This window comes from Talpa europaea (genome assembly GCF_964194135.1).
Source record: "Talpa europaea genome assembly, chromosome: 12".
Lineage (NCBI taxonomy): Eukaryota > Metazoa > Chordata > Mammalia > Eulipotyphla > Talpidae > Talpa > Talpa europaea.
In genome coordinates, this window is record NC_140079.1 from 38,941,637 (window position 1) to 38,954,517 (window position 12,881).

The 12,881-nt window shown below is 47.7% G+C and overlaps 1 protein-coding gene across 1 annotated transcript; it reads right to left on the reverse strand.

Moving 5' to 3' along the window:
* Positions 1 to 68: 68 nt before the first annotated feature.
* Positions 69 to 1,203, reverse strand: ICAM3 (intercellular adhesion molecule 3; the record flags this gene model as incomplete). The annotated part of the gene is given in 5 exon segments (XM_084249961.1): positions 69 to 463; positions 550 to 594; positions 597 to 638; positions 641 to 790; positions 912 to 1,203. Coding segments are annotated over 5 exon segments (723 nt in total). The 3' UTR covers positions 69 to 269.
* Between the last annotated feature and the right edge of the window lie 11,678 nt (positions 1,204 to 12,881).

Here is a 12,881-nt window from a genome sequence, read left to right on the forward strand (position 1 = left end):
TCGATTGGTCGGGGGAAGCCCCGCCTTCTTCTGAGCCCTCTCAGCCCATTGGCTCGCGCCTCAGTTCTAGCCGAGTCTGCAAGCCATAGGCTCCGCCCCTTTCCACCCCCCGCGCTGTCTTACATTGGATGCCCAACGCAGTGGAAGAATCCCTCAGCGCAGGTAGAATCAAGTCACAGACTCCGGATTTTTAAGGCTTTAATGGTGCGGAACCCGGAGATACAGCCAAACCCCGTCGTCGTCGGCCCAGTATCCCGGTGGCCAGAAGTTCAGGATTGCACCTTCCTCAAAGATTCGTTGAGCTGTTCAGACGTGAGGGGCAGCCAAGTGTTCTCCTGTTTCACATGATAACTCTCACTCCGCTTCTGCAACCTGAAGACATAAACAATAGCTGCTGCAGTAATCACCAGGCCCAAGATCACTAACACCGCTAGGACGATGGTGATAGTAAGGGGGTTCCGATCTGTACAAGGAAGCGAAAAGTAAATAAGCACACACTAACCCCTTCTGAATTTTCCCATCTTGACCCAAGGCCTTGCGTTGGCTCACCTTGAACGTTAATCACCACAGTCAGGTTGTGTGTATTCGGAGAGTAGTCGCCTGGAGGTAATAGGTACCTCTATGGTTTAACTTGAGAGGAATGGGGTCCCGACGGGTACCTGTTGGCTGGAGCCTTCCTGCAAACACTGGGGGTCCGGGTTGCCCCGGGCCTGGCACTGCAGGACATAGATAGGCCTCTCTTTCCATATCAAGCTCTGAGGACGTTTGGCTGTGTCAATCTTGGGACCATCTGTGGGACCATCAGATGATCAGACACATCCAGCACATTCAAGGCACAATGAGGGCAAAGGAGAATCAAGTCTTACAAGATCAGGAGGATAAGGGATTAAATATCAGAGTGATCTACTCACACAGGACATGCAGCTGGACGCTGGTATTCTTGTGCAAGAACTCCCCATCCACTTCCAGGATGGCACTGCAGAAGAAACTGTGCCTGTCATCATTCTCGGTGGCATTTAGCTGAAGCTGGACTGGCTGTCCTGGTGCTGTGGCCGGAACACCATCCAGCATGACCTGGACTCGGGCCCCGGCTGCACAAGTCACATTCACGGTAGTCCCTTCAGGGACGCTGAACTGGCTCAGAGACAGGTTGAGCCCCGGGAAGCCTAAAGATGGACCACTGTCCAGTAGTTTGCTGACCATGCCCCCCTATTGATCAAGGCTCGTCCTCCACCCACCTCTTTGCCTATAGAGTATCCTAGCTTCTCTAACCTGACACCCTGGCCACTCACGCTCTGCTTTATCTGCTATTCACTCTTCCCACCCACACCGCATCTCCTCCTACTGGGCCTGTAAGGCTTCACCCCTTTGCCTTAATCCCCCTGTGTCATGGCCACTAACCACTCCTGTAACATCGACCCCGCCCCCCTTACTGTAAAAGGTAAAATTCTCCCATTGCTCCCGACTCTCATCACCCAGGGCCACATTGCAGATAACCTCCTGGACGCCCTCCTCAGATCTCACAATGGCTGTGCCCTTGAGCATGTCCTGAGGCATTCAGCATCTGGTCCCCCAGGGTCAGCTGGACCTAGGCCTTGGAGACTGGGAACAGCTCATCCAGGGATCAGCCCATAGGCCACCACTTTCCCACTTCCAGGAACCGAGGAACAACAAGGTATGGGGAGGTCACGGGCAGGACCGGGAAGAAGGGTGAACATCATAGTTGTGGATGCAGCTCTTCCCTTAGCATGCTCTTCTCCAACCCCCAACTCCCACCAATCTGGGGCCCTCTTTTCCAGGATACTTTGCTGCCTGGGGCTCCCCTTTCCCCAGGACACACCCGCACAGCCATCTCAAAAGTTCGCCTCGCCCCTGGCCTCCCATATGAGGTCACTGCCCAATGGCCAGGGCATGTTTTCCTAAAACTTTGAGTTCCAGATATCCCATTCTCAGGAGTCCCACAGTCAGGGTACCCCTACATACAACCACTGGATGAGTCCCTTCCCTCACCAAACTTTCAGAGCTTTCTGGGGGCTGAGCTGTTCTCCAATAGTCCCAAGTTGTGGGAACGCAGGTCCAGTTCCGTGCGGCAAGAGAAACTGGCGCCATGGTCCTCTCTGCTCGCCAGCATGGTGAAGGGGACCTCAGTGGTTTCCCCCACTGCTGGCTGCTGCCTTAGCTCCTTCTCCCCTCACAGCAGCACCACAGTGAGGAGGGCCTGGGCGCCCCTCCTACCACCTTGCAGTGCAGGGTGAGGTTCTTGCCCACAGGCTGCCAGGAAGACAGAGGTGCCAGGTTCACATGCTCTGGCAAACCTGGGATGGAGGGGAGAGAGGGGATAATAACACTTATTAGCCAGTCCTGCAAAACCCATCTCAGGGTGTGGAGAAGAGGCAGAGGGGACTGGGTGCAGAAGTGTGAACTTTGAGTTAATAAATCTAGGGAACTTAGAAGTGTGTCATTGTGTTTGCTATTGTCATTAGCTTCATGATTATTATTTCCTGCTTTGTTAGACACCTTGCCAGGCATGAAAATGAAACTCAGATTATCTCTTCCCAAGTACGCCAGGGGAAAAAAAAGCAGGAAGGGGAGTAATGCTTGATGTTAATAATAAAAATTAGAGTTCCGGTTTATTTAGAGCTTTCCTTGGACTTTCCAGATGTCATTTATCTTCATTCACACTCCAGCTGAGTGAAATAGCCTCTACTTATGCTTTCTTTTTATGGATAGAGAAATCAAGGTCCAGAGAGTGTAGAGGTGAGGTGATTTGCTCAAGGAAGCACAGCCAGGAAGGGACAGAGCCAGAGTTAATATCTGTTCCCAAATGTCACATCCATGTGCCCACCTGCCAAGCGACTCCCTTGGCCCCTTCTCTCAGCCCTGGCCTGGACTCTGATCTTGGCATCTCCCAGATCTTGGCCCAGCCCTCCCCAGTCAGTCCCAGACACTCAATGTTCTCATGATCCACCTACCTGGGGCAACTTCTTGTGTCACTCTGACACAGTCTTAGGGTACCTGAAGCTGCTGCAGCTGCCCCTCAGTGGCTCACAAACCTCTGGTACCCTGTACCTCCTATGGAAACACCTCACTGACCTCTCAAGAGCTAAAGCCTAAATCTCAAGCTATCATACAGGACCACAGACTGTGCTACAAAAAAATATTTAGCATCTCAAGAATTAGAATTTTGGAATATTTAACAAGGAGGCCTCCATCCTAATCTTGGGTACCACCAGTCAGGGAGAGTAGTAACCTGGCAAGTGCTGGTGATGCTTGAGTTCTGGGAGCTGGGGTGAGGGAGCCTGATGGAGCCTCTGTCAATATTTGCTGTGTGAATATTTGAGACAATTTCAAGCTGTCCAACATGACACAGAACTGTAAAGATATGAGCCACAACCAACAGGCTCCCTCACAACACTGCATAAAGGCATCTCACAGAAAGAGGGACATGCAGAAACCACACTCAGATATACATGTTACACAGAAATACACATGGACACACAGACACAGTCACACATCATCACACATACACCAGCCAGGACACAGACATCCACACACATTCCCAAGGAGCTATACCCAAATAGAGACATATACACACAGACGGACATATACACAGACAAACACACATATAGAGCACATGTACAATTTAGCACACAGAAATAATGACATATATACTTATGGGCATATACATAGGTACATAAACAGACACCAGCACACACAGGAGCATACACACCCTTACCCACCTGCACTATATTTATGTCTTCACTAAACAGTAGTCTCCATGAATGATGCACTTTATGATCTTCTTTCTTTTTAAGCTTTATTTATTTAGCATACAAGAACTGGGGTACAGGCCAGAAGTGCAAGGGGTGAGAGGATTCACCAAAGACAGAGTGGGGACATAACAGGCAGATCTGGAATACACTGCTGAAAGAAGCAGCAGGAGAGACAGGAGAGGTCTGCTGTGCCTTGTGGGTAGCTCCCTGGCCAGGGATCGAACTTGTGCTACAGGGCTGCCAATAGCTTAATAGTGCTGAGACTTAACCCCTTGTGCCAACTGGGAGGCCCCACTTTGCTGTCTTCTGTCCTTTTAAATGCAGAGGCTCTGGAAAGATTTGTGAGAAACCCATAAAGGACACAGAGGTGCAGGGACATGGGAGCCAGGGAGCTGACTCCTCTGAGCAGGGGCTCTGAGCCCTGGCAATTAACTTTTCCAAACTGTGACTCAGTTTCCTTATCTGTGAGGTGAGGCCCAGAAGTACCCCAGCTTCTGTAAGGATGAATGAGCACCTAGTTTTGACACTTAATAGCAGGGCCAATGGTAGCCAGACTAGGCAAATGGAGATTTGACATTTACACCTTTTTATACTTTTTGTTTTTGAGACTGCATGAATTTACTGCCATAAAAACAAAAGTAATAAATAAGAGACATGAAATAGCATTTTTTAAATGCTTGTTGGGACCCAAATAAATTGATTTCACAACTGTTGCCCTGACATAGAGTTGAGATACCTGCCCTGCCCCATCCACCCCCCTACACACACACAAACGAATCTGAGCAATGGCCCATTTTTATAAACTCAAGTCCTGTTGCCCAGTGCCATTGGCTATCTATCCCCACCACTGTCTAAACCAGTCCCACCTCCAGGTTGGGTACATCCACTCACGATACACTGTGATGATGGAGGAGCATGTCATCTGGAAGCCACTGCAGAAGCCGGAGCAATGGATCTGGCTGTCACCAGTCACATTGCTGAGCTGGAAGGCTACCCAGCCTTGGCCTTCACCCACCTGCTCCTTGGAGAAGAAGGTCTCTAGGTTGATGAATGTAGGCTGGAGGCAATTCGTAGTGCAGTTTACCAAGAGGGACCATCCAGCAGGCACCACCTGGTCCTTCAGCTCCACCTCCAGCAGGACCTCCCACCTCTGGGCACCTGTGAGGAAAGAGGTTGTTCCAACATCCTTCAATCCATCCCTCTGTAGGCTCTACTGTTAAACATCTCTTCCTGTAGAGCTATAATAGTCTCTGCATTGCTGGTGCTTCCTGTCTAGTGGAGAGGCAAATGATCAATCAGGGACTGGGGAGAGCTAAGAAAGAGGCCAGGACAGGCCCAAGGAGCCTGTAGAAGGAAGCAAGTCAGGGAAGACTTCCTGGAGGAGGGTGAAATTATGGTCAGTTTTGAAGGATAAGTAGGAGGAGTTAGAAGGAGATGTGTGACCCTGGCAGAGAGAAGAGCATAGGCAGAGGTCTCATATCCAGATGGAGTAGGGAGAGAGAGAGCATGTTGGAGAGACATCTGGGAGCCCTAGAGACTATATTAAAGAGTCCACTATTTTCTTTCAAGGACAGTAGTGAGCCCTCTGCCAGAATTGAGTATAAGAAGTGTTGGCAGCTTCCAGGGCAGCAGAATGTGGGGAGTTTTGCTTTTTCCAGTCCCCTATCCCTACCAATCCTTCAGCTCCAGCCCATCCCAGTTTGCCATGCCTCACCTGAGGGCAGCCCATAGCAGACCAGAAGCAGAGAGACCAGCAGAGTCCAGCAGACCCCAGACAGTGGTGCTGAAGGTACCATGGGGCCAGCTTGCAGGAAGAAGTTTGTGGCCAGAGCAGAGGGAAGCAGGGACGGTGACTCAGGGGAAGTTGCCGCCGTTAAGATTGCAGAAGTCAGGACTGCACCTTGCCCAGGCCTGGGGAGAGGGGGGCGGGTTGTCACTCTGTTTCTCTGAGGTCCTACATGGGAAGCCCAGGTAGGGCTCGGTAAGGCAAAGTGTGCTGGTGAGTCTCCCACAGGGCAGACTTCAATTGTAGTGCTGCCCCTCCTTCCTCCCAGCTGTAATACTGCTGGCTGATGCAACTGTCTTCCTTTCTGCTCAACACTGGGTAGATTTGGGGGTGGAGGAAGATGAGCCACTTCTTTCCTGTAGAATTTATTTTTTTTTTAAGATTTATTTATGCACACAAGAACTGGGGTGTAGGCCAGAGGTGTGGGGGGTGAGAGGACTCACCAGAGACAGAGTGGGGAACAGAACAGGCAGACTAACTGAAATACACTGCTGAGGGGAGCAGCGGCGAGCCTGCAGAGGTCTGCTGCGCCATGTGGGTAGCTCCCTGGCCGGGGATCGAACCCGTGCTGCAGTGGCTGTGAACAGCTTCATAGGTTGCGTCTTAACCCCTTCTGCCACAAGGGAGGCTGCCTGTAGAATTTAGATGAAGGGAAGTGTCCAGTTCCCAGAAAGGAAGTTGATGAGGGACCCATAGGCACTGACCTAAAAGTGATAAGGTAAGATTTTTCAAAGGGATAGAAAGGTGGGGGGACTTCTAGGTAGGGCCTCAAGGGGTAAACATGAGATCTTAAACAGTCCTTGGGGGCAAATAAGAGATTTAGGTGTGATAATGAGGGGCCCCTAAGATTAGTGAAGCCATGAAAATGAGAAGTCCACATATATTGGGCACTTGTGCCAAGCTTTGTGTTGGCCACCGCAGTGGCTCCTATGGGACTTTTAAGGTCTTGGGAGTGTCACTGCTGGGGGGGGGGGCAGTCCCTCCATTCCCCATATATGGCGCTGGGTCAGGGGAGTTGGGGAACAGCTAAGTCCTGAGCCACTATCTGTCAAGGACACTGTAGCTGGATCCTCTCCAATTTGCAACAAAAAGTGTCGTACACTGAAAATTAGGACTAAGTGGAATTAAACTGTACTTGCTCTTTGTTCTCTCCCCCCACTCCCCACCTCCTGGTGATTAAACAACTGGCCGTGCTGCAGTCCTAAGAACTTGGATTGTGTTACGTCCCTAGTAAAATTCTGTCTCTCTGAGTTTCTAGTGGTATCAGTAACAAAAATCTCCTAGTTGCTGAGAAAACACCCTGCTGGGAAGGTCACACACCGTGACTCATGTCACCTAGACACTCCCCTCACATTCCTTCCCCTTAGATAATCACTACACTCCCACCAACTGGGGAGCTGGGTTGTTTTTTTTTTTTTTTTTAAGATTTATTTATTTATACAAGAACTGGGGTACAGACCAGAGGCACAGAAGGGTGAGATGATTCACCAGAGACAGAATGGGGAGCAGAACAGGCAGATGGACTGAAAACACTGCTGAGGGGAGCAGCGGGCGAGATAGGAGAGGTCTGCCACACCATGTGGGTATCTCCCTGGTCAGCCGGGAATCGAACCTGCACTGTAGAAGCTGCAGACAGCTTCACAGTGCTGCGCTCAAACCACTGCGCCACTGGGGAGGTCCTGGGTTTTATTTTTTGGGGTGATGTCTGTCCCCCAACTCCCTTGCTGGCCATCTCAAACTCCAAGTAAAGACATTCCTGCAGTTCAGAGTTTGACTTTCTGGGTGTGAGCTAAAGACCCAAATTGATAGTTTATAACACTACTTGAAATTGATCCTTACTCCTTTTCTCTTTACTCCTTGCCTGCTCCAGGCATCAGGTCTTTTTGTTCCAAGAGAAGGGCCCATGGCCATGTAGGCAATCCCACTATCACTATTCAATCTCCCGGGACTCCCCTGCCACCTATACCTCTGACCTGAGCTCTAGAGAGAGACCTTGTTAAGGACTTTGAGGGCACCCAACGCTGCTGCACTGTCCCCATCTCTGAGGCCACACCCCTTCTCTCCCTCCCACAAAGGCCTCTCCTCTGCTGCCCTGCCCACCTAGCAAAGAATCTATTTTCCACATGGAGTTGAGAGAGCAACTAAAACCCAAATCAAAAGTATTTGTAAGTATACCTCATAAGGGGTTATATCCAGATAATAAAGAATTCCTATAGCTTACAACAAAAACGCCCAATTCAAAAATGGGCAAAGCACTTAGAAAGACATTCTGCCAAAGAAGCTATACAAATGGTCAATAAATACAAAAATTGTTCAACACCACTAGCCATCAGGGTATTGTGAAAAACCACAGTGAGATCCCACTTCACACCTATTGGGATGGCTACTATCAAAGAAACCAAATGAAACAGAAAACAGCAAGTATTGGTGAGGATGTGGAGAATCTGGAACCCTCATGCTCTGTTGGTGGGAATATAAAATGGTATGGTTACCATGGAAAGGTTTAGCAGCCTCTCAAAAAAGATTATAAATTATCCAGCAATTTGACTCCTAGGTATCTGAAAGCAGGACTCAGATGCTTGCATACCAATTCTAAGAGCATTATTCACAGTAGTCAAAATGATACAGGGCAGCAAGAGGCGCTAAAACTGGCCAAGGACACTGCGCAAATAGTTTACCGGTCACTGTCTGAGTGCTTCACCTGTGTGCACAATTGCAAGACTACTCAGGCTCAGGGAACAACAACAATGGAATTTATTTAACAAACCAGGGGGAAAAAAAGTTACTGAAGCCAAAAATAGCCTTTACCTCACCCAAAGCAGTAGCCAGTGTTTTTCAGTCCAAAACAAAAGCAGCTAAGATGGCGTCATTAAGGATGCAGAGTTCCTCTCCCAAACCATAGGCCACATGTCCAAGATGGCGTCTTCCGGCCTCTGCCGACCTGGAGCACGTGGCAGCCAGACTTCAGGCCAGGTTCCAACTTACCAAGACAACAGAAGACACAACAGGAGATGCTCCTGGAGCTTCTGGAATGCCCCAGTGCAGCACCAGACAAGCGACACTCAAGGCAGCAGCTGCAGCAGCTGAATGACCTGACAAACGGACACACATGCAGTAAAGCTAGGTGCCCTGCTCCAGGTCTTTACCTTCCCTGCCAGGCCGTAACAGCAGCAAAACCGAGAACAGTTTCAGTTGCTCGGCTAATTTCAAAGCCTCGGAACTTTTCCTCTCTGAGGTTGGCTGCCGGAGGCCTCCACCTCCAGAGGCCCACAACAGCCTTCTGGAAGATCAGCACAATGGGAGCTGAAATTCACTGACCTTAAACACTGAAGATCCAAAAACACTGAATTCCAAAGACTGAATGAATCCACGCCCCCTTCTTCAGTCCCTAATATTTCATATCAGACACCCACCCAAATGTGATACTTTTTAGCATTTTCCCTGGGGCTCTCTATCCTTACCAGCAACCCCCTCCAGGGGGCACCACCCATAACAGTCTTTTGACTTCAGCCAGGGATTACAAAAAGATGGAAGCAAGCCAAGGGTCCTTCAACAAATTAATGAATAAACAAACTGGCTTATTTCTTTCTTAAAAATAAAATTCTGACATGTTACATCATGGATGAACCTTGAAAACATTATGCTAGGTGAAATCAGCCAGACACAAAATGACAAATCTACCACTTATATAAAACACTTAGAACAGATACATCACAGAGAACGTAGGGGTAGGGCATGGAAGGGAATGGGGAGTTAGTTTATGTTTGGGAAGATGTTAGAATTCTATAAAGGGATAATGGTATTGATGACATGACATATATTTAAGGTCACGAAATCAAATACGTAAAAAGTGGTATAAATGGGGTCTCCCTGGAGTCACAGGGCTATCAAGTTATCAGCAGCCACTGTGGCATGAGCATAAGTTCAATCCCCAGCTAGGGCGCTAACCCACATGGCACTGCAGACGTCTCCTGTCTCCCCCAATGCTCCCCTCAGCAGTGTATTTCAGTGGATCCGCCTGGTCTGCTCCCCACTCTGTCTCTGGTGAATCCTCTTACCCTCCCACCTCAGGCCTACACCCCAGTTCTTGTATGCATAATAAAAGCAATTCTTTTAAAAAGGTGGTTAAAATGTTAAAAATTGTATTTTGTGTAATATAATGATAATTTAAAAAATGACATCCACCTATTTTAATTTGTATCTAAAATGAGATGGCTCGGCTTGATGAATGAGCAAAGGAATGGATAGATGGATACAGTACGATGTACCCAATGAATTTAGCAAATTCATTGTAGAAACTAGGGGTTTTCACTGTACTCTTCTTCCAGCTTTTCAGTGTATTTGCAATTTTCTAGAATGAAAAGTCCTCCTGATGGATCTGGGTGGCTATTTGGCTATTTGGGTCACAAAAGAAGGACCAGCAGAGCTCTAGCTGAGAGGGTGCCACGCCCTCTGTGAAATTCTTGCCAAAAAACGGAAGCTGAATTTGACCATTGGTCTGTCAAAGGACAGAAAGATGCACTAAACCACACTGCAAGGATGATATCAGACTGGTAAAATCTACAGAACAAATAACCTAATTTCTTCAGTAAGTGTCATAAGAAGAAAAAAAAAAAAAAAAGGAAAAAGAACCTCAAACCAAAGGATCCTGTCCTCAAAAAAAATGCAGGGACCTCATTTGGATTTTTATTTGAACAAGCTGCAAACACACACCGAATGTTTGAGATGGTTGGGAAAATCTAAACAGAGTATACAATGATACTGAGGTTTTATTGTTAAACTTTTTAGTTGTGATAATGATATTGTAGTTATGTTCAGTTCTATCTTTCCAAGTTTTTAGGGTGAAACAAATGATTGGGATTTGCTTCAAAATCATCCAGTGGTAGAAGTAGAGTTGAAACAAGACTTGCCATGGGGGTTGAGAACTGTTGATGCTGGCCTGCTTAAGTGCAAGGTAATTACATCATTCTCCATTTTTCCATATGCTTTAAAATGTCCATAATAAAAGTTGTGTTTTTTTTTAAATGTTTACTTATTTATGCACGCAAGAGCTGGGGTGTTAGCCAGAGGGGTGGGAGGGGTGTGGGGGGTGTGAAGATTCACCAGAGACAGAGTGGGGAGTAGAACAGGCAGACTGACTGAAATACACTGCTGAGGGGAGCAGTGGGCGAGACAGGAGAGATCTGCTGTGCCATGTAGGTCACCTCCCTGACCAGGGATTGGACTCATGCTGCAGTGGCTGCTGATAGCTTCATAGTGCTGAGACTAACCCCTTGCACCACCAGGTAGACTCCCATAATAAAAGTTTAAACAAGAGTAAGTCTTGGGCCTCCCTGGTGGCACAGGTGGTTGAGTGCTGCACTGTGAAGATGTCCACAGCCTCTGCAGCGCGGGTTCAATCCCAGCTGGCAGGCGAGAATCCCACATTGTGCGGCAGACCTCTCCTGTCTCGCCCACTGCTCCCCTCAGCAGTGTATTTCAGTCAGTCTGCCTGTTCTGTTTCCCGCTCTGTCTCTGGTGAACCCTCTCACCCTCTGGCGCATCTGGCCTGTACCGTAGCTCTGGTATAAATAAAATAAATCTTTAAAAAAAAAAAACAAGAGTAAGTCTTGATAATTTGTAAAAAAATAAGGCTAGCCTGTCAATACTCTAGTGGCAAGGTCTTTCCCAATTGCCAGGCTCTGTTCCCTTTGGGTGTTTGTCCTACACATACCCTTGAACATGGTTGGCACCATGTGCACACATGGTTACTCACTGCAGTAGCAACACAGGGATGGCAGGGGGTTAGAGAGGACAACATGAACTCCAACAGAGAACAAATGCTGCTAACTTTTAAGTGATGGGTTTCAACAAAACCACAATATTGGAACAGAGACAGTGTATGCTGCTATGGGGAACCATCTCCAAGACCTATCATGTCGGAGGGAACAGCAAGGACACAGGCTACAGCTCTATAGAGTACCAGATGCTACTATTTTTGTGGAAGATGGGAACATAATATGTGCACAGATTTCCTTGTACCGGAATAAAATGTTTTTGGAAGCAACAACAGGAAACCAGATGACATTAGCTGCCTCCAGCAAGGTGATACTGGTGCTGATGGACAGAAAATATTTCACTGCCTATGTCAGTATTACCTATCTGAAAAAAGGATTCATAATTATAATGAATATTTTACTTTGAAAACTTATAAACAGCAAATATCATTAGGAGAGTGTGGGATTATTTGGTTGGGAGAGTTGTAATGCACAAAATCTTTTTTTTTAAAGATTTATTTTTTAATTTATACAAGAACCGGGGTACAGGCCAGATGTGCAGGAGGGTGAGAGGATTCACCAGAGACAGAGTGGGGAACAGAAGAGGCAGAATGACCGAAATACACTGCTGAGGGGAGCAGCAGGTAAGACAGGAGAGGTCTGCTCGCCATGTGGGTTGCTCCGCGGCCAGCAGGGATTGAACCAGCACTGCAGAGGCTGCAGACAGCTTCACTGCACTGTGCTAGGCCCAATGCACAAAGTCTTAAGAAATCCTATGGGAAGGAAAATATTTAACTGCCTTTCACAAAATGTGTGACTAGTATCTCTAGTATGGCTGGTAAGTACAATAGGTAGAAACACTTTGGCATCTACCACCACCATCACTGAATGTTTATTAAGCCTTTGTTTACATGTCTCTGCTGAGAATCTGACATACATGATCTCATTAGGTCTTTGCATTATTCCTATGAGGTGGCAAGTATGAACATTCCCAGTTCATTGCTGAGAAGGGAGGCCCAGGAAACCACTTGCCTATGGTCACACAGGGAAGAGAGGGTGAAATTGGCAGTATTATCTGTGCAGTGCTTTGAGTGCTTTCTGTAATCCCTGAAACCAGTCTGCTAGTTGGCTGTTCAGAGGTGAGCAAAGGTTTAACAGTTTATTCTGGCTCTAAGTGCAGTCCCCCAGGACAGCAGACCCTGGCTGTGGATCAGTCAAAGTAACATTCTCCAACTGCGGGAATAATGAGTTTATTACTGGCTAGTGGAGAAAGTGAGAGCTGGAAGAAGGCAAAAGATCAGATTCAAGAGCCTGGTTGGCTTCTTGCTTGTCCTGAGTCCCTCAAAGGTCTGGGTCAAGCTCACCCATGGACGGCGTTACAGTCTGAATGTTTATGCCCCTTGCAATTCATGTTGAAATTCCTCAATGTTACATTAGAAGGTGGGGTCTTTGAGAGGTGCTTAGGTTATGAGGGAGGAATCCACACAAACAGGGTTAATGTCTTATACAAAAGTAACTCCAGAAAGAATCCTATCCTCTTCTACCCGCTGAGAGCACAGGCAGGCA